At 51.0% G+C, this 25825-nt stretch overlaps 1 protein-coding gene across 1 annotated transcript in view; it reads left to right on the top strand.

Moving 5' to 3' along the window:
• The window catches only part of LOC139232955 (glutamate receptor ionotropic, NMDA 1), a 395631-nt gene that overhangs the window by 190263 nt on the left and 179543 nt on the right, over positions 1 to 25825 (top strand). The window contains exons 4-5 of the mRNA XM_070863452.1: positions 20970 to 21032; positions 21603 to 21703. Coding sequence (XP_070719553.1) covers positions 20970 to 21032; positions 21603 to 21703 — 164 coding nt within the window. The remainder of the gene's footprint in view (positions 1 to 20969; positions 21033 to 21602; positions 21704 to 25825) is intronic.

The raw sequence follows: 25825 nt of genomic DNA on the forward strand, positions 1-25825 counted from the left end.
AGAGCCAGTGCCACAGAGCGTCTCACAGAGTCAGTGTCACAGAGCCAGTGTCACAGAGCCAGGTCACAGAGCCAGTATCACAGAGCCAGTGACACAGAGCGTCTCACAGAGCCAGTGTCACAGAGTCAGTGTCACAGAGCGTCTCACAGAGCCAGGGTCACAGAGCCAGTATCACAAAGTGTCGCACAGAGCCAGTGTCACAGAGCATCTCACAGAGCCAGTGTCACAGAGCATCTCACAGAGTCAGTGTCACAGAGCCAGTGGCACAGAGTCAGTGTCACAAAGTCAGTGTCACAGAGCCAGTGTCACAGAACCAGTGTCACAGAGCCACTATCACAGAGCCAGTGTCACAGAGCCAGTGTTACAGAGCCAGGTCACAGAGCTAGTATCACAGAACCAGTGTCACCGAGCATTTCACAGAGCCAGTGTCACAGAGCCAGTGACACAGAGCGTCTCACAGAGCCAGTGTCACAGAGCCAGTATCACAGAACCAGTGTCACAGAGCAAGTGTCAAAGAGCGTCTCACAGTGTCAGTGTCACAGAGCCAGTCGCACAGCGTCAGTGTCATAAGGTCAGTGTCACAGAGCCAGTATCATAGAGCCAGTGTCACAGAACCCGTTCACAGAGCAAGTTCACAGAACCAGTTCACAGAGCCTCTCACAGCGTGTCTCACAGAGCCACTTCACAGAGCCAGTGTCACAGAGCCAGTGTCACAGAGCATTTCACAGAGCCAGTGTCACAGACCCAGTGTCATAGAGCAACTCACAGAGCCAGCATAACAGAGCCAGTGTGACAGAGCCAGCATCACAAAGTCAGTATCACAGAGCCAGTGTCACAGAGCAGCTCACAGAATAGTGTCACAGAGCCAGTGTCACAGAGTGTCTCACAGAGCCAGGTCACAGAGCCAGTATCACAGAACCAGTGTCACAGAGCAAGTGTCAAAGAGTATCTCACAGTGTCAGTGTCACAGAGCCAGCGGCACAGCGTCAGTGGCACAGAGTGTCTCACAGAGCCAGTGTCACAGAGCCAGTATCAAAAGCGTTGCACAGAGCCAGTATCACAGAGCCAGTGTCACAGAGAATCTCACAGAGCCAGTTCACAGAGCCAGTGTCACAGAACCAATTCACAGAGCGTCTCAAAGAGCATCTCACAGAGCCAGTTCACAGAGCCAGTGTCACACAGCGTCGCAAAGAGCCAATGTCACAGAGTGCCTCACAGAGCCAGTGTCACAGAGTGTCTCACAGAGCCAGTGTTGCAAAGCCAGTGTCACAGAGTCAGTAGACAGAACCATTGTCACAGAGCCAGTTCACAGAGCGTCTCATAGAGCCAGTGCCACAGAGCCAGTGTCACGGAGGCATTTTGCAGAACCAGTGTCACAGAGCCAGTGTCACAGAGCGTCTCACAGAGTCAGTGTCACAAAGTCCGTGTCACAGAGCCAGTGTCACCGAGCCAGTGTGACAGAACCAGTTCAAAGAGCCAGTTTACAGAACCAGTTCACAGAGCCATTGTCACATAGTCAGTGTCACGGAGCCAGTGTCACAGAGCCAGTTCACAGAGCCAGTTCACAGAGCCAGTATCACAGAGTGTTTCACAAAGCCAGTGTCACAGAGCCAGTGTCACTGAGCCAGTGTGACAGAACCAGTTCAAAGAGCCAGTTTACAGAACCAGTTCACAGAGCCATTGTCACAGAGTCAGTGTCACGGAGCCAGTGTCAAAGAGCTAGTTCACAGAGCCAGTTCACAGAGCCAGTGTCACAGTGTCTCACAGTCAGTATCACAGAGCCAGTTCACCGAGCCAATGTCGCAGAGCCAGTGTCACAGAGCCAGTGTCACAGAACCAGTTCACAGAGCGTCTCAAAGAGCATCCCACAGAGCCAGTTCACAGAGCCAGTGTCACACAGCGTCGCAAAGAGCCAATGTCACAGAGTGCCTCACAGAGCCAGTGTCACAGAGTGTCTCACAGAGCCAGTGTTGCAAAGCCAGTGTCACAGAGTCAGTAGACAGAACCATTGTCACAGAGCCAGTTCACAGAGCGTCTCATAGAGCCAGTACCACAGAGCCAGTGTCACGGAGTCATTTCGCAGAGCCAGTGTCACAGAGCGCCTCACACAGTCAGTGTCACAAAGTCAGAGTCACAGACCAAGTGTCACAGAGCCAGTGTGACAGAACCAGTTCAAAGAGCCAGTTCACAGAGCCAGTGTCACAGAGCCAGTGTCACAGAGCATCTCACAGAGCCAGTTCACAGAGCCAGTGTCACAGAGTGTCTCACAGTCAGTATCACAGAGCCAGTTCACCGAGCCAATGTCGCAGAGCCAGTGTCACAGAGCCAGTGTCACAGAACCAGTTCACAGAGCGTCTCAAAGTGCATCCCACAGAGCCAGTTCACAGAGCCAGTGCCACACAGCGTCGCAAAGAGCCAATGTCACAGAGTGCCTCACAGAGCCAGTGTCACAGAGTGTCTCTCAGAGCCAGTGCTGCAAAGCCAGTGTCACAGAGTCAGTAGACAGAACCATTGTCACAGAGCCAGTTCACAGAGCGTCGCATAGAGCCAGTGCCACAGAGCCAGTGTCACGGAGTCAGTTCGCAGAGCCAGTGTCACAGAGCGTCTCACAGAGTCAGTGTCACAACGTCAGTGTCACACAGCCAGTGTCACTGAGCCAGTGTGACAGAACCAGTTCAAAGAGCCAGTTTACAGAACCAGTGTCACAGAGCCAGTGTCACAGAGCATCTCACAGAGTCAGTGTCACAAAGTCAGTGTCACAGAGCCAGTGTCACCGAGCCAGTGTGACAGAACAAGTTCAAATAGCCAGTTCACAGAACCATTGTCACAGAGTCAGTGTCACGGAGCCAGTGTCGTAGAGCTAGTTCACAGAACCAGTTCACAGAGCCAGTGTCACAGAGCCAGTTCACAGAACCAGTTCACAGAGCCAGTATCACAGAGTGTTTCACAAAGCCAGTGTGACAGAGCGTCTCGCAGAGCCAGTATCACAGAGCCAGTGTCACAGAGCGTCTCACTGAGCCACTCTCACAGAGCCAGTGTCACAGAACGTCTCACAGAGCCCGTTTCACAGCAAGTGTCACAGAGCCAGTGTCACAGAGATCTCACAGAGCCAGAATCACAGAGCCAGTGTCACAGGGCCAGTGTCACAGAGCTAGTATCACAGAGTCAGTATCACAGAGCATCTCACAGAGCGAATGTCACAGAGTCAGTGTCACAGAGCCAGTCTCAAAGAGCCAGTGTCACAGAGCCAGTGTCACAGAGCCAGTGTCACAGAGTGTCTCACAGAGCCAGGTCACAGAGCCAGTGTCACAGAGCAAGTGTCACAGAGCCAGTCCACAGAGCCAGTGACACAGAGCTTCTCACAGAGCCAGTATAACAGAGTCAGTGTCACAGAGTGTCTCACAGAGCCAGTTTCGCAGAGCCAGTATCACAAAGCGTCGCACAGAGCCAGTGTCACAGAGCAGCTCACAGAATAGTGTCACAGAGCCAGTGTCACAGAGTGTCTCACAGAGCCAGGTCACAGAGCCAGTATCACAGAACCAGTGTCACAGAGCAAGTGTCAAAGAGCATCTCACAGTGTCAGTGTCACAGACCCAGCGGCACAGCGTCAGTGGCACAGAGTGTCTCACAGAGCCAGGTTCGCAGAGCCAGTATCACAAAGCGTCGCACAGAGCCAGTGTCACAGAGCCAGTATCAAAAGCGTCGCACAGAGCCAGTATCACAGAGCCAGTGTCACAGAGAATCTCACAGAGCCAGTTCACAGAGCCAGTGTCACAGAACCAATTCACAGAGCGTCTCAAAGAGCATCTCACAGAGCCAGTTCACAGAGCCAGTGTCACACAGCGTCGCAAAGAGCCAATGTCACAGAGTGCCTCACAGAGCCAGTGTCACAGAGTGTCTCACAGAGCCAATGTTGCAAAGCCAGTGTCACAGAGTCAGTAGACAGAACCATTGTCACAGAGCCAGTTCACAGAGCGTCTCATAGAGCCAGTGCCACAGAGCCAGTGTCACGGAGGCATTTTGCAGAACCAGTGTCACAGAGCCAGTGTCACAGAGCGTCTCACAGAGTCAGTGTCACAAAGTCCGTGTCACAGAGCCAGTGTCACCGAGCCAGTGTGACAGAACCAGTTCAAAGAGCCAGTTTACAGAACCAGTTCACAGAGCCATTGTCACATAGTCAGTGTCACGGAGCCAGTGTCACAGAGCTAGTTCACAGAGCCAGTTCACAGAGCCCGTGTCACAGAGTGTCTCACAGTCAGTATCACAGAGCCAGTTCACTGAGCCAATGTCGCAGAGCCAGTGTCACAGAGCCAGTGTCACAGAACCAGTTCACAGAGCGTCTCAAAGAGCATCCCACAGAGCCAGTTAACAGAGCCAGTGTCACACAGCGTCGCAAAGAGCCAATGTCACAGAGTGCCTCACAGAGCCAGTGTCACAGAGTGTCTCACAGAGCCAGTGTTGCAAAGCCAGTGTCACAGAGTCAGTAGACAGAACCATTGTCACAGAGCCAGTTCACAGAGCGTCTCATAGAGCCAGTACCACAGAGCCAGTGTCACGGAGTCATTTCGCAGAGCCAGTGTCACAGAGCGCCTCACACAGTCAGTGTCACAAAGTCAGAGTCACAGAGCCAGTGTCACAGAGCCAGTGTGACAGAACCAGTTCAAAGAGCCAGTTCACAGAGGCAGTGTCACAGAGCCAGTGTCACAGAGCATCTCACAGAGCCAGTTCACAGAGCCAGTGTCACAGAGTGTCTCACAGTCAGTATCACAGAGCCAGTTCACCGAGCCAATGTCGCAGAGCCAGTGTCACAGAGCCAGTGTCACAGAACCAGTTCACAGAGCGTCTCAAAGTGCATCCCACAGAGCCAGTTCACAGAGCCAGTGCCACACAGCGTCGCAAAGAGCCAATGTCACAGAGTGCCTCACAGAGCCAGTGTCACAGAGTGTCTCTCAGAGCCAGTGTTGCAAAGCCAGTGTCACAGAGTCAGTAGACAGAACCATTGTCACAGAGCCAGTTCACAGAGCGTCTCATAGAGCCAGTGCCACAGAGCCAGTGTCACAGAGCCAGTGTCACTGAGCCAGTGTGACAGAACCAGTTCAAAGAGCCAGTTTACAGAACCAGTTCACAGAGCCAGTGTCACAGAGCATCTCACAGAGTCAGTGTCACAAAGTCAGTGTCACAGAGCCAGTGTCACCGAGCCAGTGTGACAGAACAAGTTCAAATAGCCAGTTCACAGAACCATTGTCACAGAGTCAGTGTCACGGAGCCAGTGTCGTAGAGCTAGTTAACAGAACCAGTTCACAGAGCCAGTGTCACAGAGCCAGTTCACAGAACCAGTTCACAGAGCATCTCACAGAGCCAGTTCACAGAGCCAGTATCACAGAGTGTTTCACAAAGCCAGTGTGACAGAGCGTCTCGCAGAGCCAGTATCACAGAGCCAGTGTCACAGAGCATCTCACTGAACCACTCTCACAGAGCCAGTGTCACAGAACGTCTCACAGAGCCCGTTTCACAGCAAGTGTCACAGAGCCAGTGTCATAGAGATCTCACAGAGCCAGAATCACAGAGCCAGTGTCACAGGGCCAGTGTCACAGAGCTAGTATCACAGAGTCAGTATCACAGAGCATCTCACAGAGCGAATGTCACAGAGTCAGTGTCACAGAGCCAGTCTCAAAGAGCCAGTGTCACAGAGCCAGTGTCACAGAGCCAGTGTCACAGAGTGTCTCACAGAGCCAGGTCACAGAGCCAGTGTCACAGAGCAAGTGTCACAGAGCCAGTGCCACAGAGCCAGTGACACAGAGCTTCTCACAGAGCCAGTATCACAGAGTCAGTGTCACAGAGTGTCTCACAGAGCCAGTTTCGCAGAGCCAGTATCACAAAGCGTCGCACAGAGCCAGTGTCACAGAGCCAGTATCAAAAGCGTCGCACAGAGCCAGTATCACAGAGCCAGTGTCACAGAGAATCTCACAGAGCCAGTTCACAGAGCCAGTGTCACAGAGTGTCTCACAGTCAGTATCACAGAGCCAGTTCACCGAGCCAATGTCGCAGAGCCAGTGTCACAGAGCCAGTGTCACAGAACCAATTCACAGAGCGTCTCAAAGAGCATCTCACAGAGCCAGTTCACAGAGCCAGTGTCACACAGCGTCGCAAAGAGCCAATGTCACAGAGTGCCTCACAGAGCCAGTGTCACAGAGTGCCTCACAGAGCCAGTGTTGCAAAGCCAGTGTCACAGAGTCAGTAGACAGAACCATTGTCACAGAGCCAGTTCACAGAGCGTCTCATAGAGCCAGTGCCACAGAGCCAGTGTCACGGAGGTATTTTGCAGAACCAGTGTCACAGAGCCAGTGTCACAGAGCCAGTGTCACAGAGTGTCTCACAGAGCCAGGTCACAGAGCCAGTGTCACAGAGCAAGTGTCACAGAGCCAGTGCCACAGAGCCAGTGACACAGAGCTTCTCACAGAGCCAGTATCACAGAGTCAGTGTCACAGAGTGTCTCACAGAGCCAGTTTCGCAGAGCCAGTATCACAAAGCGTCGCACAGAGCCAGTGTCACAGAGCCAGTATCAAAAGCGTCGCACAGAGCCAGTATCACAGAGCCAGTGTCACAGAGAATCTCACAGAGCCAGTTCACAGAGCCAGTGTCACAGAGTGTCTCACAGTCAGTATCACAGAGCCAGTTCACCGAGCCAATGTCGCAGAGCCAGTGTCACAGAGCCAGTGTCACAGAACCAATTCACAGAGCGTCTCAAAGAGCATCTCACAGAGCCAGTTCACAGAGCCAGTGTCACACAGCGTCGCAAAGAGCCAATGTCACAGAGTGCCTCACAGAGCCAGTGTCACAGAGTGCCTCACAGAGCCAGTGTTGCAAAGCCAGTGTCACAGAGTCAGTAGACAGAACCATTGTCACAGAGCCAGTTCACAGAGCGTCTCATAGAGCCAGTGCCACAGAGCCAGTGTCACGGAGGTATTTTGCAGAACCAGTGTCACAGAGCCAGTGTCACAGAGCGTCTCACAGAGTCAGTGTCACAAAGTCCGTGTCACAGAGCCAGTGTCACCGAGCCAGTGTGACAGAACCAGTTCAAAGAGCCAGTTTACAGAACCAGTTCACAGAGCCATTGTCACATAGTCAGTGTCACGGAGCCAGTTCACAGAGCCAGTTCACAGAGCCAGTTCACAGAGCCAGTATCACAGAGTGTTTCACAAAGCCAGTGTCACAGAGCCAGTGTCACTGAGCCAGTGTGACAGAACCAGTTCAAAGAGCCAGTTTACAGAACCAGTTCACAGAGCCATTGTCACAGAGTCAGTGTCACGGAGCCAGTGTCACAGAGCTAGTTCACAGAACCAGTTCACAGAGCTAGTGTCACAGAGCCAGTTCACAGAACCAGTTCACAGTGCATCTCACAGAGCATCTCACAGAGCCAGTTCACAGAGCCAGTTAACAGAGCCAGTATCACAGAGTGTTTCACAAAGCCAGTGTCACAGAGCGTCTCGCAGAGCCAGTATCACAGAGCCAGTGTCACAGAGCGTCCCACAGAGCCACTCTCACAGAGCCAGTGTCACAGAACGTCTCACAGAGCCCGTTTCACAGCCAGTGTCACAGAGCCAGTGTCACAGAGCCAGTGTGACGGAACCAGTTCAAAGAGCCAGTTCACAGAGCCAGTGTCACAGAGTCAGTATCACAAAGCGTCGCACAGAGCCAGTATCACAGAGCCAGTCACAGAGCATCTCACAGAGCCAGTTCACAGAGCCAGTGTCACAGAGTGTCTCACAGTCAGTATCACAGAGCCAGTTCACCGAGCCAATGTCGCAGAGCCAGTGTCACAGAGCCAGTGTCACTGAACCAGTTCACAGAGCGTCTCAAAGAGCATCCCACAGAGCCAGTTCACAGAGCCAGTGCCACACAGCGTCGCAAAGAGCCAATGTCACAGAGTGCCTCACAGAGCCAGTGTTGCAAAGCCAGTGTCACAGAGTCAGTAGACAGAACCATTGTCACAGAGCCAGTTCACAGAGCTTCTCATAGAGCCAGTGCCACAGAGCCAGTGTCACGGAGTCATTTCGCAGAGCCAGTGTCACAGAGCGTCTCACAGAGTCAGTGTCACAAAGTCAGTGTCACAGAGCCAGTGTCACCGAGCCAGTGTGACAGAACAAGTTCAAATAGCCAGTTCACAGAACCATTTTCACAGAGTCAGTGTCACGGAGCCAGTGTCATAGAGCTAGTTCACAGAACCAGTTCACAGAGCCAGTGTCACAGAGCCAGTTCACAGAACCAGTTCACAGTGCATCTCACAGAGCATCTCACAGAGCCAGTTCACAGAGCCAGTTCACAGAGCCAGTATCACAGAGTGTTTCACAAAGCCAGTGTCACAGAGTGTCTCGCAGAGCCAGTATCACAGAGCCAGTGTCACAGAGCGTCTCACTGAGCCACTCTCACAGAGCCAGTGTCACAGAACGTCTCACAGAGCCCGTTTCACAGCAAGTGTCACAGAGCCAGTGTCACAGAGATCTCACAGAGCCAGAATCACAGAGCCAGTGTCACAGGGCCAGTGCCACAGAGCTAGTATCACAGAGTCAGTATCATAGAGCATCTCACAGAGCGAATGTCACAGAGTCAGTGTCACAGAGCCAGTCTCAAAGAGCCAGTGTCACAGAGCCAGTGTCACAGAGCCAGTGTCACAGAGTGTCTCACAGAGCCAGGTCACAGAGCCAGTGTCACAGAGCAAGTGTCACAGAGCCAGTGCCACAGAGCCAGTGACACAGAGCTTCTCACAGAGCCAGTATCACAGAGTCAGTGTCACAGAGTGTCTCACAGAGCCAGTTTCGCATAGCCAGTATCACAAAGCCAGTATCAAAAGCGCCGCACAGTGCCAGTATCACAGAGCCAGTGTCACAGAGTGTCTCACAGTCAGTATCACAGAGCCAGTTCACCGAGCCAATGTCGCAGAGCCAGTGTCACAGAGCCAGTGTCACAGAACCAATTCACAGAGCGTCTCAAAGAGCATCTCACAGAGCCAGTTCACAGAGCCAGTGTCACACAGCATCGCAAAGAGCCAATGTCACAGAGTGTCTCACAGAGCCAGTGTTGCAAAGCCAGTGTCACAGAGTCAGTAGACAGAACCATTGTCACAGAGCCAGTTCACAGAGCGTCTCATAGAGCCAGTGCCACAGAGCCAGTGTCACTGAGGCATTTCGCAGAACCAGTGTCACAGAGCCAGTGTCACAGAGCGTCTCACAGAGTCAGTGTCACAAAGTCAGTGTCACAGAGCCAGTGTCACTGAGCCAGTGTGACAGAACCAGTTCAAAGAGCCAGTTTACAGAACCAGTTCACAGAGCCATTGTCACAGAGTCAGTGTCACGGAGCCAGTGTCACAGAGCTAGTTCACGGAGCCAGTGTCACAGAGCCAGTGTCACAGAGCCAGTTCACAGAACCAGTTCACAGTGCATCTCACAGAGCATCTCACAGAGCCAGTTCACAGAACCAGTATCACAGAGTGTTTCACAAAGCCAGTGTCACAGAGCGTCTCGCAGAGCCAGTATCACAGAGCCAATGTCACAGAGCGTCTCACAGAGCCACTCTCAAAGAGCCAGTGTCACAGAACGTCTCACAGAGCCCGTTTCACAGCAAGTGTCACAGAGCCAGTGTCACAGAGATCTCACAGAGCCAGAATCACAGAGCCAGTGTCACAGGGCCAGTGTCACAGAGCTAGTATCACAGAGTCAGTATCACAGAGCATCTCACAGAGTGAATGTCACAGAGTCAGTGTCACAGAGCCGGTCTCAAAGAGCCAGTGTCACAGAGCCAGTGTCACAGAGCCAGTGTCACAGAGTGTCTCACAGAGCCAGGTCACAGAGCCAGTGTCACAGAGCAAGTGTCACAGAACCAGTGCCACAGAGCCAGTGACACAGAGCTTCTCACAGAACCAGTATCACAGAGTCAGTGTCACAGAGTGTCTCACAGAGCCAGTTTCGCAGAGCCAGTATCACAAAGCGTCGCATAGAGCCAGTGTCACAGAGCCAGTATCAAAGGCGTCGCACAGAGCCAGTATCACAGAGCCAGTGTCACAGAGCGTCTCACTGAGCCACTCTCACAGAGCCAGTGTCACAGAACGTCTCACAGAGCCCGTTTCACAGCAAGTGTCACAGAGCCAGTGTCACAGAGATCTCACAGAGCCAGAATCACAGAGCCAGTGTCACAGGGCCAGTGCCACAGAGCTAGTATCACAGAGTCAGTATCATAGAGCATCTCACAGAGCGAATGTCACAGAGTCAGTGTCACAGAGCCAGTCTCAAAGAGCCAGTGTCACAGAGCCAGTGTCACATAGCCAGTGTCACAGAGTGTCTCACAGAGCCAGGTCACAGAGCCAGTGTCACAGAGCAAGTGTCACAGAGCCAGTGCCACAGAGCCAGTGACACAGAGCTTCTCACAGAGCCAGTATCACAGAGTCAGTGTCACAGAGTGTCTCACAGAGCCAGTTTCGCATAGCCAGTATCACAAAGCCAGTATCAAAAGCGTCGCACAGTGCCAGTATCACAGAGCCAGTGTCACAGAGTGTCTCACAGTCAGTATCACAGAGCCAGTTCACCGAGCCAATGTCGCAGAGCCAGTGTCACAGAGCCAGTGTCACAGAACCAATTCACAGAGCGTCTCAAAGAGCATCTCACAGAGCCAGTTCACAGAGCCAGTGTCACACAGCATCGCAAAGAGCCAATGTCACAGAGTGTCTCACAGAGCCAGTGTTGCAAAGCCAGTGTCACAGAGTCAGTAGACAGAACCATTGTCACAGAGCCAGTTCACAGAGCGTCTCATAGAGCCAGTGCCACAGAGCCAGTGTCACTGAGGCATTTCGCAGAACCAGTGTCACAGAGCCAGTGTCACAGAGCGTCTCACAGAGTCAGTGTCACAAAGTCAGTGTCACAGAGCCAGTGTCACTGAGCCAGTGTGACAGAACCAGTTCAAAGAGCCAGTTTACAGAACCAGTTCACAGAGCCATTGTCACAGAGTCAGTGTCACGGAGCCAGTGTCACAGAGCTAGTTCACGGAGCCAGTGTCACAGAGCCAGTGTCACAGAGCCAGTTCACAGAACCAGTTCACAGTGCATCTCACAGAGCATCTCACAGAGCCAGTTCACAGAACCAGTATCACAGAGTGTTTCACAAAGCCAGTGTCACAGAGCGTCTCGCAGAGCCAGTATCACAGAGCCAATGTCACAGAGCGTCTCACAGAGCCACTCTCAAAGAGCCAGTGTCACAGAACGTCTCACAGAGCCCGTTTCACAGCAAGTGTCACAGAGCCAGTGTCACAGAGATCTCACAGAGCCAGAATCACAGAGCCAGTGTCACAGGGCCAGTGTCACAGAGCTAGTATCACAGAGTCAGTATCACAGAGCATCTCACAGAGTGAATATCACAGAGTCAGTGTCACAGAGCCGGTCTCAAAGAGCCAGTGTCACAGAGCCAGTGTCACAGAGCCAGTGTCACAGAGTGTCTCACAGAGCCAGGTCACAGAGCCAGTGTCACAGAGCAAGTGTCACAGAACCAGTGCCACAGAGCCAGTGACACAGAGCTTCTCACAGAACCAGTATCACAGAGTCAGTGTCACAGAGTGTCTCACAGAGCCAGTTTCGCAGAGCCAGTATCACAAAGCGTCGCATAAAGCCAGTGTCACAGAGCCAGTATCAAAAGCGTCGCACAGAGCCAGTATCACAGAGCCAGTGTCACAGAGAATCTCACAGAGCCAGTTCACAGAGCCAGTGTCACAGGGCCAGTGTCACAGAGCTAGTATCACAGAGTCAGTATCACAGAGCATCTCACAGAGCGAATGTCACAGAGTCAGTGTCACAGAGCCAGTCTCAAAGAGCCAGTGTCACAGAGCCAGTGTCACAGAGTCAGTATCACAATGCCAGTGTCACAGAACCAGTGTCACAAAGTATGTATCACATAGCCAGTGTCACAGAGCCAGTGTCACAAAGTCAGTGTCACAGGGTCAGTAGACAGAGCCATTGTCACAAAGGCAGTGTCACAGAGGCAGTTCACAGAGCGTCTCATAGAGCCAGTGCCACAGAGCCAGTGTCACGGAGTCATTTCACAGAGCCAGTGTCACAGAGCCAGTATCACAGAACCAGTGTTACAGAGCGCCTCACAGAGTCAGTGTCACAAAGGTAGAGTCACAGAGCCAGTGTCACAGAGCCAGTATGACAGAACCAGTTCAAAGAGCCAGTTCATAGAGCCAGTGTCACAGAGTCAGTGTCACAGAGCCAGTGTCACAGAGCGAGTTGACAGAACCAGTTCACAGAGCCAGTGTCACAGAGCCAGTTCACAAAGCCAGTATCACAGAGCGCCTCACAAAGCCAGGGTCACAGAGTGCCTCACAGAGCCAGTATCACAGAGCCAGTGTCACAGAGCGTCTCACATAGCCACTCTCACAGAGCCAGTATCACAGAGCATCTCACAAAGCCAGTTTCACAGCCAGTGTCACAGCGCCAGCGTCACAGAGATCTCACAGAGCCAGAATTACAGAGCCAGTGTCACAGGTCCAGTGTCACAGAGCCAGTATCACAGAGTCAGTATCACACAGCATCTCACAGCGCCAGCGTCACAGAGATTTCACAGAGCCAGAATTACAGAGCCAGTGTCACAGGTCCAGTGTCACAGAGCCAGTATCACAGAGTCAGTATCACACAGCATCTCACAGAGCCAATGTCACAGAGTCAGCATCACAGAGCCAGTCTCAAAGAGCCAGTGTCACAGAGCCAGTGTCAAAGAGCATCTCACAGAGCCAGTGTCACAGCCAGTGTCACAGAGCAAGTGTCACAGAGCATCGCACAGAGCCAGTGTCACAAAGTCAGTACCACAGAGCCAGTGTCACAGAGCCAGTGTCACAGAGCGTCTCACAGAATTAGTGTCACAGAGCCATTGTCACAGATCCAGTTTCACAGAGCATCTCACAGTTCCAGTATCACAGAGCCAGTGTCACAGAGCCATTGTCATAGAGCGTCTCACAGAGTCAGTGTCACAGAGCCAGGTCACAGAACCAGTGTCACAGAGCCAGTGTCACAGAGCCAGTGTCAAAGAGCCAGGTCACAGAGCCAGTATCACAGAACCAGTTCACAGAGCCAGTTCACAGAACCAGTTCACAGAGCGTCTCACAGAGCGTCCCACAGAGCCAGTGTCACAAAGCCAGCGTCACAAAGTCAGTATCACAGAGCCAGTGTCACAGAGCCAGTGTCACAGAGCGTCTCACAGAATTAGTGTCACAGAGCCAGTTTCACAGAGCATCTCACAGTTCCAGTATCACAGAGCCAGTGTCACAGAGCCAGTGTCATAGAGCATCTCACAGAGCCAGTGTCACAGAGTCAGTGTCACAGAGCATTTCACAGAGCCAGTGTCACAGAGTCAGTGTCACAGAGTGTCTCACAGAGCCAGTGTCACAGAGCCAGTGTTACAAAGTCAGTCACAGAGCCAATGTCAAAGAGCCAGTGTCACAGAACCAGTTCACAGAGCCAGTTCACAGAACCAGTTCACAGAGCCAATTCACAGAACCAGTTCGTAGAGCGTCTCACAGAGCGTGTCACAGAGCCAGTTCACAGAGCCAGTGTCGCAGAGTCAGTTCACAGAGCCAATGTCACAGAGCCAGCATCACAGAGCCATTTCACAGTGTCTCACAGAGCCAGTATCACAGAGCCAGTGTCACAGAGCATCTCACAGAGTCAGTGTCACAGAGCCAGTGTCACAGAGTCAGTTTACAGAGCCAGTGTCACAGCCCGTGTCACAGAGCAAGTGTCACAGAGCATTGCACAGAGCCAGTGTCACAGTCAGTTTACAGAGCCAGTGTCACAGAGCCAGTGTCACAGGGGCAGTATCACAAAGCCAGTGTGACAGAGCCAGCGTCACAAAGTCAGTATCACAGAACCAGTGTCACAGTACCAGTGTCACAGAGCGTCTCACAGAATTAGTGGCACAGAGCCATTGTCACAGATCAAGTTTCACAGAGCATCTCACAGTTCCAGTATCACAGCGCCAGTGTCACAGAGCCAGTGTCATAGAGCGTCTCACAGAGCCACTGTCACAGTCAGTGTCACAGAGCGTCTGACAGAGCCAGTGTCACAGAGCCAGTGTCAAAGAGACAGTGCCACAGAGCATCTCACAGAGCCAGTGTCACAGAGCCAGTGTCACGGAGAAAGTATCACAGTGCCAGTGTCACAGAGCCAGTTCACAGCACCAATGTCACAGAGCCAGCATCATAGAGCCAGTGTCACAGAGCCACTATCACAGAGCCAGTGACACGGAGCTAGTTCACAAAGCCAGTGTCACAGAGCCAGTGTCACAGAGTCAGTTAACAGAGCCAGTGTCACAGAGCCAGTGTCACAGAGCCAGTTCACAGAGCCAGTGTCACAGAGTCAGTTCACAAAGCCAGTGTCACAGAGCCAGTATCACAGAGCCAGTGTCACAGAGCCACTATCACAGAGCCAGTGACACGGAGCTAGTTCACATATCCAATATCACAGAGCCAGTATCACAGAGCCAGTGTCACATAGCCACTATCACAGAGCCAGTGTCACAGAGCTAGTTCACAGAGCCAGTGTCACAGAGCCAGTGTCACAGAGCCAGTGTCACAGAGTCAGTTTACAGATCCAGTGTCACAGAGCCAGTGTCACAGAGCATCTCACAGAGCCAGTGTCACAGAGTCAGTTCACAAAGCCAGTGTCACAGAGCCAGTATCACAGAGCCAGTGTCACGAATCATCTCACAGAGCCAGTGTCACATAGCCAGCGTCAAAGAGCATATTACAGAGCCAGTGTCACAGAGCAAGTGTCACAGAGCCAGAATCACAGACCCAGTGTCACAGAGTCAGTGTCACAGGGCCAGTGTCACAGAGCCAGTATCACAGAGCATCTCACATAATTAGTGTCACAAAGCCATTGTCACAGAGCCAGTTTCACAGAGCATCTCACAGTTCCAGTATCACAGAGCCGGTGTCACGGAGCCAGTGTCATAGAGCATCTCACAGAGCCAGTGTCACAGAGTCAGTGTCACAGAACCAGTGTCACAGAGCCAGTATCACAGAGCGTCTCACATAATTAGTGTCACAAAGCCATTGTCACAGAGCCAGTTTCACAGAGCATCTCACAGTTCCAGTATCACAGAGCCGGTGTCACAGAGCCAGTGTCACAGAGTGTCTCACAGAGCCAGTATCACAGAACCAGTGTCACAGAGCATTTCACAGAGCCAGTGTCACTGAGCCAGTGTCACAGATCCAGTTTCACAGAGCATCTCACAGTTCCAGTATCACAGCGCCAGTGTCACAGAGCCAGTGTCATAGAGCGTCTCACAGAGCCACTGTCACAGTCAGTGTCACAGAGCGTCTGACAGAGCCAGTGTCACAGAGCCAGTGTCAAAGAGCCAGTGCCACAGAGCATCTCACAGAGCCAGTGTCACAGAGCCAGTGTCACGGAGAAAGTATCACAGTGCCAGTGTCACAGAGCCAGTTCACAGCACCAATGTCACAGAGCCAGCATCATAGAGCCAGTGTCACAGAGCCACTATCACAGAGCCAGTGACACGGAGCTAGTTCACAAAGCCAGTGTCACAGAGCCAGTGTCACAGAGTCAGTTAACAGAGCCAGTGTCACAGAGCCAGTGTCACAGAGCCAGTTCACAGAGCCAGTGTCACAGAGTCAGTTCACAAAGCCAGTGTCACAGAGCCAGTATCACAGAGCCAGTGTCACAGAGCCACTATCACAGAGCCAGTGACACGGAGCTAGTTCACATATCCAATATCACAGAGCCAGTATCACAGAGCCAGTGTCACATAGCCACTATCACAGAGCCAGTGTCACAGAGCTAGTTCACAGAGCCAGTGTCACAGAGCCAGTGTCACAGAGTCAGTTTACAGATCCAGTGTCACAGAGCCAGTGTCACAGAGCATCTCACAGAGCCAGTGTCACAGAGTCAGTTCACAAAGCCAGTGTCACAGAGCCAGTATCACAGAGCCAGTGTCACGAATCATCTCACAGAGCCAGTGTCACATAGCCAGCGTCAAAGAGCATATTACAGAGCCAGTGTCACAGAGCAAGTGTCACAGAGCCAGAATCACAGACCCAGTGTCACAGAGTCAGTGTCACAGGACCAGTGTCACAGAGCCAGTATCACAGAGCATCTCACATAATTAGTGTCACAAAGCCATTGTCACAGAGCCAGTTTCACAGAGCATCTCACAGTTCCAGTATCACAGAGCCGGTGTCACGGAGCCAGTGTCATAGAGCATCTCACAGAGCCAGTGTCACAGAGTCAGTGTCACAGAACCAGCGTCACAGAGCCAGTATCACAGAGCGTCTCACATAATTAGTGTCACAAAGCCATTGTCACAGAGCCAGTTTCACAGAGCATCTCACAGTTCCAGTATCACAGAGCCGGTGTCACAGAGCCAGTGTCACAGAGTGTCTCACAGAGCCAGTATCACAGAACCAGTGTCACAGAGCATTTCACAGAGCCAGTGTCACTGAGCCAGTGTCACAGAGTGTTTCACAGAGCCAGTGTCACAGAGCCATTGACACATAGCGTCTCACAGAGCCAGTGGAACAGAGTCAGTGTCAAAAGACAGTGGCACAGAGCCATTGTCATAGGGCCAGTGTCACAAAACCAGTTCACAGAGCCAGTTCACAGAAGCAGTTCACAGAGCCAGTGTCACAGAGCCAGTTCACAGAACCAGTTCACAGGGCGTCTCACAGAGCCAGTTCACAGAGCCAGTGTCACAGAGCTAGTTCACAGAGCCAGTGCCACATAGGCAGTGTCACAGAGCCAGTGTCACAGCGTCAGTTCACAGAGCCAATTTCACAGAGCCAGTATCACAGAGCCAGTGTCACAGAGCCACTATCACAGAGCCAGTGTCACAGAGCTAGTTCACAGAGCCAGTGTCACAGAGCCAGTGTCACATAGTCAGTTTACAGAGCCAGTGTCACAGAGTCAGTTCACAAAGCCAATGTCACAGAGCCGGTATCACAGAGCCATTGTCGCAGAGCATCTCACAGAGCCAGTGTCACAGAGTCAGTTCACAGAGACAGTGTCACATAGCCAGCGTCAAAGAGCATCTCACAGAGCCAGTGTCACAGAGCCAATATCACAGAGTGTCTCACATAATTAGTGTAACAAAGCCATTGTCACAGAGCGTTTCACAGAGCATCTCACCATTCCAGTATCACAGAGCCAGTGTCACAGAGTCAGTGTCACAGCGCATATCACAGAGCCACTGCCACAGAGCCAGTGTCACAGAGCCAGTGCCACAGAGTGTCTCACCGCCAGGTCACAGAGCCAGTATCACAGAACCAGTGTCACAGAGCATTTCACAGAGCCAGTGTCACAGAGTCAGTTTCACAGAGCATCTCACGGAGCCAATGTCACAGAGCCAGTGTCACAGAGCATCTCACAGAGCCATTGTCACAGGGCATCTCACAGAGCCAGTGTCGCAGAGCCAGTGTCACAGAGCCAGTCTCACAGAGCACCTCACGGAGCCAGTGTCACAGAGCCAGTGTCACAGAGCGTCTGACAGAGCCAGTGTCACAGTGCCAGTGTCACAGAGCATTTCACAGAGTCAGTTCACAGAGCCAGTATCACAGAGCCAGTGTCACAAAGCATTTCACAGAGCCAGTGTCACAGAGTCAGTTTCACAGAGCATCTCACGGAGCCAATGTCACAGAGCCAGTGTCACAGAGCATCTCACAGAGCCATTGTCACAGGGCATCTCACAGAGCCAGTGTCGCAGAGCCAGTGTCACAGAGCCAGTCTCACAGAGCACCTCGCGGAGCCAGTGTCACAGAGCCAGTGTCACAGAACGTCTGACAGAGCCAGTGTCACAGTGCCAGTGTCACAGAGCATTTCACGGAGTCAGTTCACAGAGCCAGTATCACAGAGCCAGTGTCACAGTGCGTATCACAGAGCCAGTGTCATAGAGCCAGTGTCACAAAGCTTCTCACAGAGCCAGTGTCACAGAGCAAGTGTCACAGAGCCATTGTCACAGAGTGTCTCACAGAGCCAGTTTCACAGAGCCAGTATCACAGAGTCAGTGTCAGTGAGCATCTCACAGAGCCAGTGTCACAGAGCCAGTATCACAGAGCGTCTCACAGAGCCAGTGTCACACAGGCATTTCACAGAGCATCTCACAGAGCCAGTGTCACAGAGCCAGTGTCACAGAGCCAGTTCACAGAGCCAGTTCACAGAGCCAGTGTCACAGAGCATCTCACAGAGTCAGTATCACAGAGCCAGTTCACAGAGTACATGTCACAGAGCCAGTGTCACAGAGCCAGTGTCACAGAGTCAGTGTCACAGAGCCAGTGTTACAGAGCCAGTGTTACAGAACCAGTTCACAGAGCCAGTGTCACAGGGCTAGTTCACAGAGCCAGTTCACAGAGCGCCTCACAGAGCGTCTCAAAGAGCCATTTCACAGAGCATCTCACAGAGCTAGTGCCGCAGAGCCAGTGTCACAGAGTCAGTGTCACAGAGCCAGTGTCACAGAGCCAGTATCACAGAGCGTCTCACAGAGCCAATGTCACAGAGCGTCTCACTGAGCCAGTATCACAGAGCCAGTATCACAGAGTCAGTGTCACAGAGCCAGTGTCACAGAACCGGTTTACAGAGCCAGTTCACAGAGCCAGTGTCACAGAGCATCTCACAAGGTCAGTTTCACAGAGCCAGTTCACAGAGCGTCTCACAGAGTCAGTGTCAAAGAGCGTCTCACAGAGCCAGTGTCACAGAGCCAGTGTTATTGAGTATCTCAGAGAGCTAGTATCACAGAGCCAGTTCACAGAGCCAGTATCACAGAGCATCTCGCAGAGTCAGTGTCACAGAGCGTCTTACAGAGCCAGTGTCACAGAGCCAGTTCACAGAGCCAGTATCAACAAGCATCTCACAGAGCCAGTGTCACAGAGCATCTCACAGAGCTAGTGTCACAGAGCATCTTACAGAGCCAGCGCACAGAGCCAGTGTCAAAGAGCGTCTCACAGAGCATCTCACAGAGCCAGTATCACAGAGCGTCTCACAGAGCCAATGTCACAGAGCATCTCACAGAGCCAGTATCACAGAGCCAGTATCACAGAATCAGTGTCACAGAGCCAGTGTCACAGAACCAGTTTACAGAGCCAGTTCACAGAGCCAGTGTCACAGAGCATCTCACAAGGTCAGTTTCACAGAGCCAGTTCACAAAGCGTCTCACAGAGTCAGTGTCAAAGAGCGTCTCACAGAGCCAGTGTCACAGAGCCAGTGTCATTGAGTATCTCAGAGAGCTAGTATCACAGAGCCAGTTCACAGAGCCAGTATCACAGAGCAGCTCGCAGAGTCAGTGTCACAGAGCGTCTTACAGAGCCAGTGTCACAGAGCCAGTTCACAGAGCCTGTATCAACAAGCATCCCACAGAGCCAGTGTCACAGAGCATCTCACAGAGCCAGTGTCACAGCACGTCTTACAGAGCCAGCGCACAGAGCCAGTGTCAAAGAGCGTCTCACAGAGCATCTCACAGAGCCAGTGTCACAGAACGTCTCACAGAGCCACTGTCACAGAGCCAGTTCACAGAACCAGTGCACAGAACCAGTGTCAAAGAGCATCTCACAGAGCCAGTATCACAGAGCCACTGTCACAGAACCAGTTCACAGAGCATCTCACAGAGCCAGTGTCAAAGAGCGTCTCACAGAGCCAGTATCACGGAGCCAGTATCACAGAGCATCTCACAGAGTCAGTGTCACAGAGCCAGTGTCACAGAGCCAGTTCACAGAACCAGTTCACAGAGCATCTCACAGAGTGTCTCACAGAGTCAGTGTCACAGAGCCATTTCACAGTTCAAGTGTCACAGAGTCAATGTCACAGAGCCAGTATCACAGAGCATCTCACAGAGCCTGTATCACAGAGCCAGTATCACAGAGCCTGTTCACAGAGCCAGTGTCAGAGTATCTCGCAGAGTCAGTGTCTCAGAGCCAGTGTCTCAGAGCCAGTGTCACAAAGTCAGTGTCACAGAGCCAGTGTCACCGAGCCAGTGTCACAGAACCAGTTCACAGAGCCATTTCACAGAGCCAGTGTCACAGAGTCAATGCCACAGAGCCAGTGTCGCAGAGCCAATTCATAGAACCAGTTCGCTGAGCCAGTGTCACAGAGACAGTATCACAGAGCGTCTCACAGAGTCAGTGTCACAGAGCCAGTGTCACAGAGTCAGTGTCACAAAGTCACTGTCACAGTGCCAGTGTCACTGAGCCAGTGTTACAAAACCAGTTCACAGAGCCAGCTCACAGAACCAGTTCACAGAGCCAGTGTCACAGAGCCAGTGCACAGAATCAGGTCACAGAGCGTCTCACAGATCGTCTCACAGAGCCAGTTTACAGAGCCGGTATCACAGAGCGTCTCACAGAGCAAATGGCACAGAGCACCTCACAGAGCCAGTGTCACAGAGCCAGTTCACAGAGCCAGTATCACAGAGCATCTTACCGAGCCAGTGTCACAGAGCATCTCACAGAGCCAGTGTCACAGAGCCAGTTCACAGAGCGTCTCACAGAGCTAGTGTCACAGAGCGTCTCACAGAGCCGGAATCACAGAACCACTGTCACAGAGCCAACGTCACAGAGCCAGTTCACAGTTCCAGTGTCACAGAGCCAGTGTTACAGGGCCTGTTCACAGAGCCAGTTCACAGAGCCAGTTTCACAGAGCATCTCACAGAACCAGTGTCACAGCGCCAGTGTCATAGAGCTAGTATCATAGTGCCAGCATCACAGAGCCAGTGTCAGAGAGCCAGTGTCACAGAACGTCTCACAGAGCCAGTTCACAGAACCACTTCACAGAGCCTTCAAACAACTGAAGAGCTGTTTTTATTTGCAAGCTCCAGTGATACGTATTGACCCTGAGGAGGAAAGAGGGTTAAATTGCTTACTACACGTCATTTTCAACTGTTTATAATATTCTTCTGTGTCTACATATTTTCTCTGTGCACATTACTCATCAGAATAAAAAAAGGAACTTTGAGAACAACGACCAACATTCGTTTGACAGCAGGCGAGGACCAAAGGTATATTTGCATGTAGAATGCACGAGCCCACCAATCGTAAACTAACGGAGTAGCCAGCCCGCAGTCGCAGAATGACCAATGAGACTGTTCTGGTAGCACGCTGTTAGTTTCAAACAGATTCTTTTGGTTTGTCGATGAGAATGGTTAAAGAACACGAGTCGGCCCAACCTAACCAAATCTTGTCATCAGGACACGTGCATGTTGAATAAAGACTAACTTGCAAGTTACATTTTAGAATCAAGCCATGACTTTTTCCTCAGACTTCAATCCCTTTTAAGACTTTTTTTTTTGAAAGACAGACCAACTCATATAATTAGGTTGAGATGCTTTTTTTCCCCTCTATTCTACTCTATCAGATGCACGCACCCTTCTTTTGGTCTTGTTCTACCTTAGTTTGCATGCCCAGTGCAGAGAACCCCATAGCTCACACTGGCTCCAGACGGCGCTAGTTATTGGATCGCCTTTAAGCTGATCTTTGCTGGAGATCAAAGGTGTCGTTGAAGGGAAGAGGCTGAAAAGGATGATTTCGGACAATCGTGTAGTAATTCTGAATCCCTGCACCAACTACAGGCTGAGAAGGTCCTGCAGTTTGAACCAGGCACAACAAACATGACATCAATGCTGCTGGAAGCCAAGGAACTGGAGGCAAGAGTCATCATTCTGTCAGCCAAGTAAGTGCCAAACAATCGCATAATACACACGCCAGTCATATTGTTCTGTGCGTCTGTCTCATCCCAGGTCCTGTCTCAAAGGAGTCTGTTTGGATCTTGCCACCCACCTGGGATTCTGCCAACACACAGCTCCATCCCCCAGGGTCTATCTATCCAGCTCCATTCCCCAGGGTCTGTCTGTACCCAGCTCCATCCCCAAGAGTGTGTCTGTACCTAGCTCCATTCCCCAGGGTCTGTCTGCACTCAGCTCCATCCGCCAGGGTCTGTCTGTACCCAGCTCCATTCCCCAGGGTCTGTCTGTACCCAGCTCCATTCTCCAGGGTCTGTCTGTACCCAGCTCCATTCTCCAGGGTCTGTCTGTACCCAACTCCATCCCCAAGAGTGTGTCTGTACCTAGTTCCATTGCCCAGGGCCTGTCTGTACCCAGCTCCATTGCCCAGGGTCTGTCTGTACCCAACTCCATTCCCCAGAGTCTGTCTGTACCCAGCTTCATTCCCCAGGGTCTGTCTGTACCCAGCTCCATTCCCCAGAGCGTGTCTGTACCCAGCTGCATTCCCCAGGGACTGTCTCTACCCAGCTCCATTCCCTTGTGCCTGTCTGTACCCAGCTCCATTCCCCAGGGTCTGTCTGTACCCAGCTCCATTCCCCAGGGTCTGTCTGTACCCAACTCCATTCCCCAGGGTCTGTCTGTACCCAGCTCCATTCCCCAGAGTCTGTCTGTACCCAACTCCATTCCCCAGGGTCTGTCTGTACCCAGCTCCATTCCCCAGGGTCTGTCTGTACCCAGCTCCATTCCCCAGAGTCTGTCTGTACCCAACTCCATTCCCCAGGGTCTGTCTGTACCCAACTCCATTCCCCAGGGTCTGTCTGTACCCAACTCCATTCCCCAGGGTCTGTCTATACCCAGCTCCATTCCCCAGGGTCTGTCTGTACCCAGCTCCATTCCCCAGAGTCTGTCTGTACCCAACTCCATTGCCCAAGGTCTGTCTGTACCCAACTCCATTCCCCAGGGTCTGTCTATACCTAGCTCCATTTCCCAAGGTCTGTCTGTACCCAACTCCATTCCCTTGTGCCTGTCTGTACCCAGTTTCTGTCTGCGCTCAGCTTCTTTCCCTGAGTCTGACTGTAACTTCATTATTTCCTCAGTAGCTGTCTGTACACAGCTCCATAAAATAATGGGACTAAAGGTGGACAAGCCCCCTGGACCTGATGGCCTGAATCCGAGGGTCTTAAAAGATGTGGCTGCAGAGATAGTGGATGCATTGGTTGCAATCTACCAAAATTCCCTGGAGTCTGGAGAGGTCCCAGCAGATTGGAAAACTGCAAATGTAACGCCCCTATTTAAAAAAGGAGGGAGACAGAAAGCAGGAAGCTATAGACCAGTTAGCCTAACCTGTCGTTGGGAAAATGCTGCAGTCCATTATTAAGGAAGCAGTAGCAGGACATTTGGAAAATCATAATGCAGTCAAGCAGAGTCAGCATGGTTTTATGAAGGGAAATCATGTTTGACAAATTTGCTGGAGTTCTTTGAGGATGTAACAAGCAGGGTGGTTAAGGGGGAACCACTGGTGTATTTGGATTTCCAAAGGCATTCTTATAGGTGCCACATAGAAGGTTACTGCACAAGATAAGAGGTCATGGGATTGGGGGTAATATATTAGCATGGATTGAGGATTGGCTAACTAACTATCCATGGCTAACTAAGGAAATAAGGGATGGTATCAAATTGAAAACAAAGGCATACAATGTGGCCAAGTCTAGTGGGAGGCCAGAGGATTGGGAAATTTTTAAAAGCCAGCAAAGAACGACTAAAAAAATAAAAAGAGAGGGAAGATAGATTACGAAAGTAAACTAACACAAAATATAAAAACAGACAGTAAGAGTTTCTACAGGCAGATAAAAAGGAACAGAGTGGCTAAAGTAAATGTTGGTCCCCTAGAAGATGAGACTGGGGAATTAATAATGGGTAACGGAAATGGCACCGATGTTGAACAAATATTTTGTATCGGTCTTCACGGTAGAAGACACTAAAAACATCCCAATAGTGGATAATCAAGGGGCTATAGGGAGGGAGGACCTTAATACAATCACTATCACTAAAGAAGTAGTACTTGGTAAAATAATGGGACTAAAGGTGGACAAGTCCTCTGGACCTGGTGGCTTACATCCTAGGGTCTTAAAAAAAAGTGGCTGCAGAGATATTGGATGCATTGGTTGTAATCTACCAAAATTCCCTGGATTCTGGCGCGGTTCCAGCAGATTTAAAAACCGCAAATGTAATGCCCCTATTTAAAAAAGGAGGCAGACAAAAAGCAGGAAACTATAGACCAGTTAGCCTAACATCTGTCGTTGGGAAAATGCTGCATTCCATTATTAAGGAAGCAGTAGCAGGACATTTGGAAAAGCATAATTCAATCAAGCAGAATCAGCATGGTTTTATCAAAGGGAAATCATGTTTGACAAATTTTCTGGAGCTTTTGGAGGATGTAACAAGCAGGGTGGATAAAGGGAACCAGTGGATGTGGTGTATTTGGATTTCCAGAAGGCATTTGATAAGGTGAATATGCAGTAACATAAAAGGTTACTGCACAAGATAAAAGTTCACAGGGTTGGGGGTAATACATTAGCATGGATAGAGAATTGGCTAACTAACAGAAAACAGAGAGTCGGGATAAATGGGTCAATTTCCAGTTGGCAAACAGTGACTGGTGGGGTGACGCAGGGATTGGTGCTGGGACCTCAACTATTTACAATCTATATTAATGACTTAGATGAAGGGACCGAGTGTAATGTAACCAAGTTTGTTGATGCTACAAAGATGGGTGGGAAAGCAAATTGTGAGGAGGACACAAAAAATCTGCAAAGGGATATAGACAGGCTCAGTGAGTGGGCAAAAATTTGGCAGATGGGGTATAATTTGGGAAAATGTGATTTATCCACTTTAGCAGAAAATATAGAAAAGCAAATTATAATTTAAATGGAGAAAAATTGCAAAGTGCTGCCATACAGAGGGACCTAGGGGTCCTTGTGCATGAAACACAAAGAGTTAGTATGCAGGTACAGCAAGTTGATCAGGAAGGCAAATGGAATGTTGGCCTTTATTGCAAGGGGAATGGAGTATAAAAGCAGAGAAGTCCTGCAACAACTGTACAGGGTATTGGTGAGGTCACACCTGGAGTACTGCATATAGTTTTGGTCTCTGTATTTAAGGAAGGATATACTTGCATTAGAGGAAGGTTCACTAGGTTGATTCCGGAGATGAGGGGTTGACTTATGAAGATAGGTTGAGTATTTTGCGCCTTTACTCATTGGAGTTTAGAAGAATGAGAGGTGATCTTATTGAAACATATAAGATACTGAGGGGGCTCGACAAGTAGATGCAGAGAGGATGTTTCCACTCGTGGGGGAATCTAGATCTAGGCGGCATGGTTTAAGAATAAGGGGCCGCCCATTTAGAACTGAGATGAGGAGGAATTTCTTCTCTCAGAAGGTTGTAAATCTGAGGGAGCCGTGGAGGCTGGGTCATTGAATAAATTTAAGGTGGAGATAGACAGATTTTTCAATGATAAGTGAGTGAAGGGTTATGGGGAGTGGGCGGGAAAGTGGAGCTGAGTCCATAATCAGATCAGCCATGATCTTATTCAATGGCAGAGCAGGCTCGAGGGGCCAAATAGCCTACTCTTGCTCCTATTTCTTATGTTCTTATATTTCTGACTGCTGAGTCTGTCGGTTTCCCAGAGTCTGTCTGTACCCAGCTCCATTCCTCGTGATGCTGTCTGTACCTAATTCCATTTTCCAGAGTCTGTCTGTACCCAGCTCCACTCCCAGTTCATTGGCTCATGCTCAGACTATATCTGCACATCTTTGATCCTAAATTATCTTCTGTATTTCATTGCTTTCATGTAATAAAATCTCAGTGAACTGAAAAAACCCCACAATCAATTCCCTTCATTATCTTATAATTATCCATTCAACCAGAGTCCATCAGTATCTTGCTCCCTTCGGTCTGTCTGTAGCCACCTCCATTCTCCAGGGTCTGTCTGTACCCAGCTCCATCCCCCAGGGTCTGTCTGTACCCAGCTCCATTCCCCAGGATCTGTCTGTACCCATCTCCATCCCCCA

This window comes from Pristiophorus japonicus, chromosome 20, assembly GCF_044704955.1.
Source record: "Pristiophorus japonicus isolate sPriJap1 chromosome 20, sPriJap1.hap1, whole genome shotgun sequence".
In the NCBI taxonomy this organism is placed as follows: domain Eukaryota; kingdom Metazoa; phylum Chordata; class Chondrichthyes; family Pristiophoridae; genus Pristiophorus; species Pristiophorus japonicus.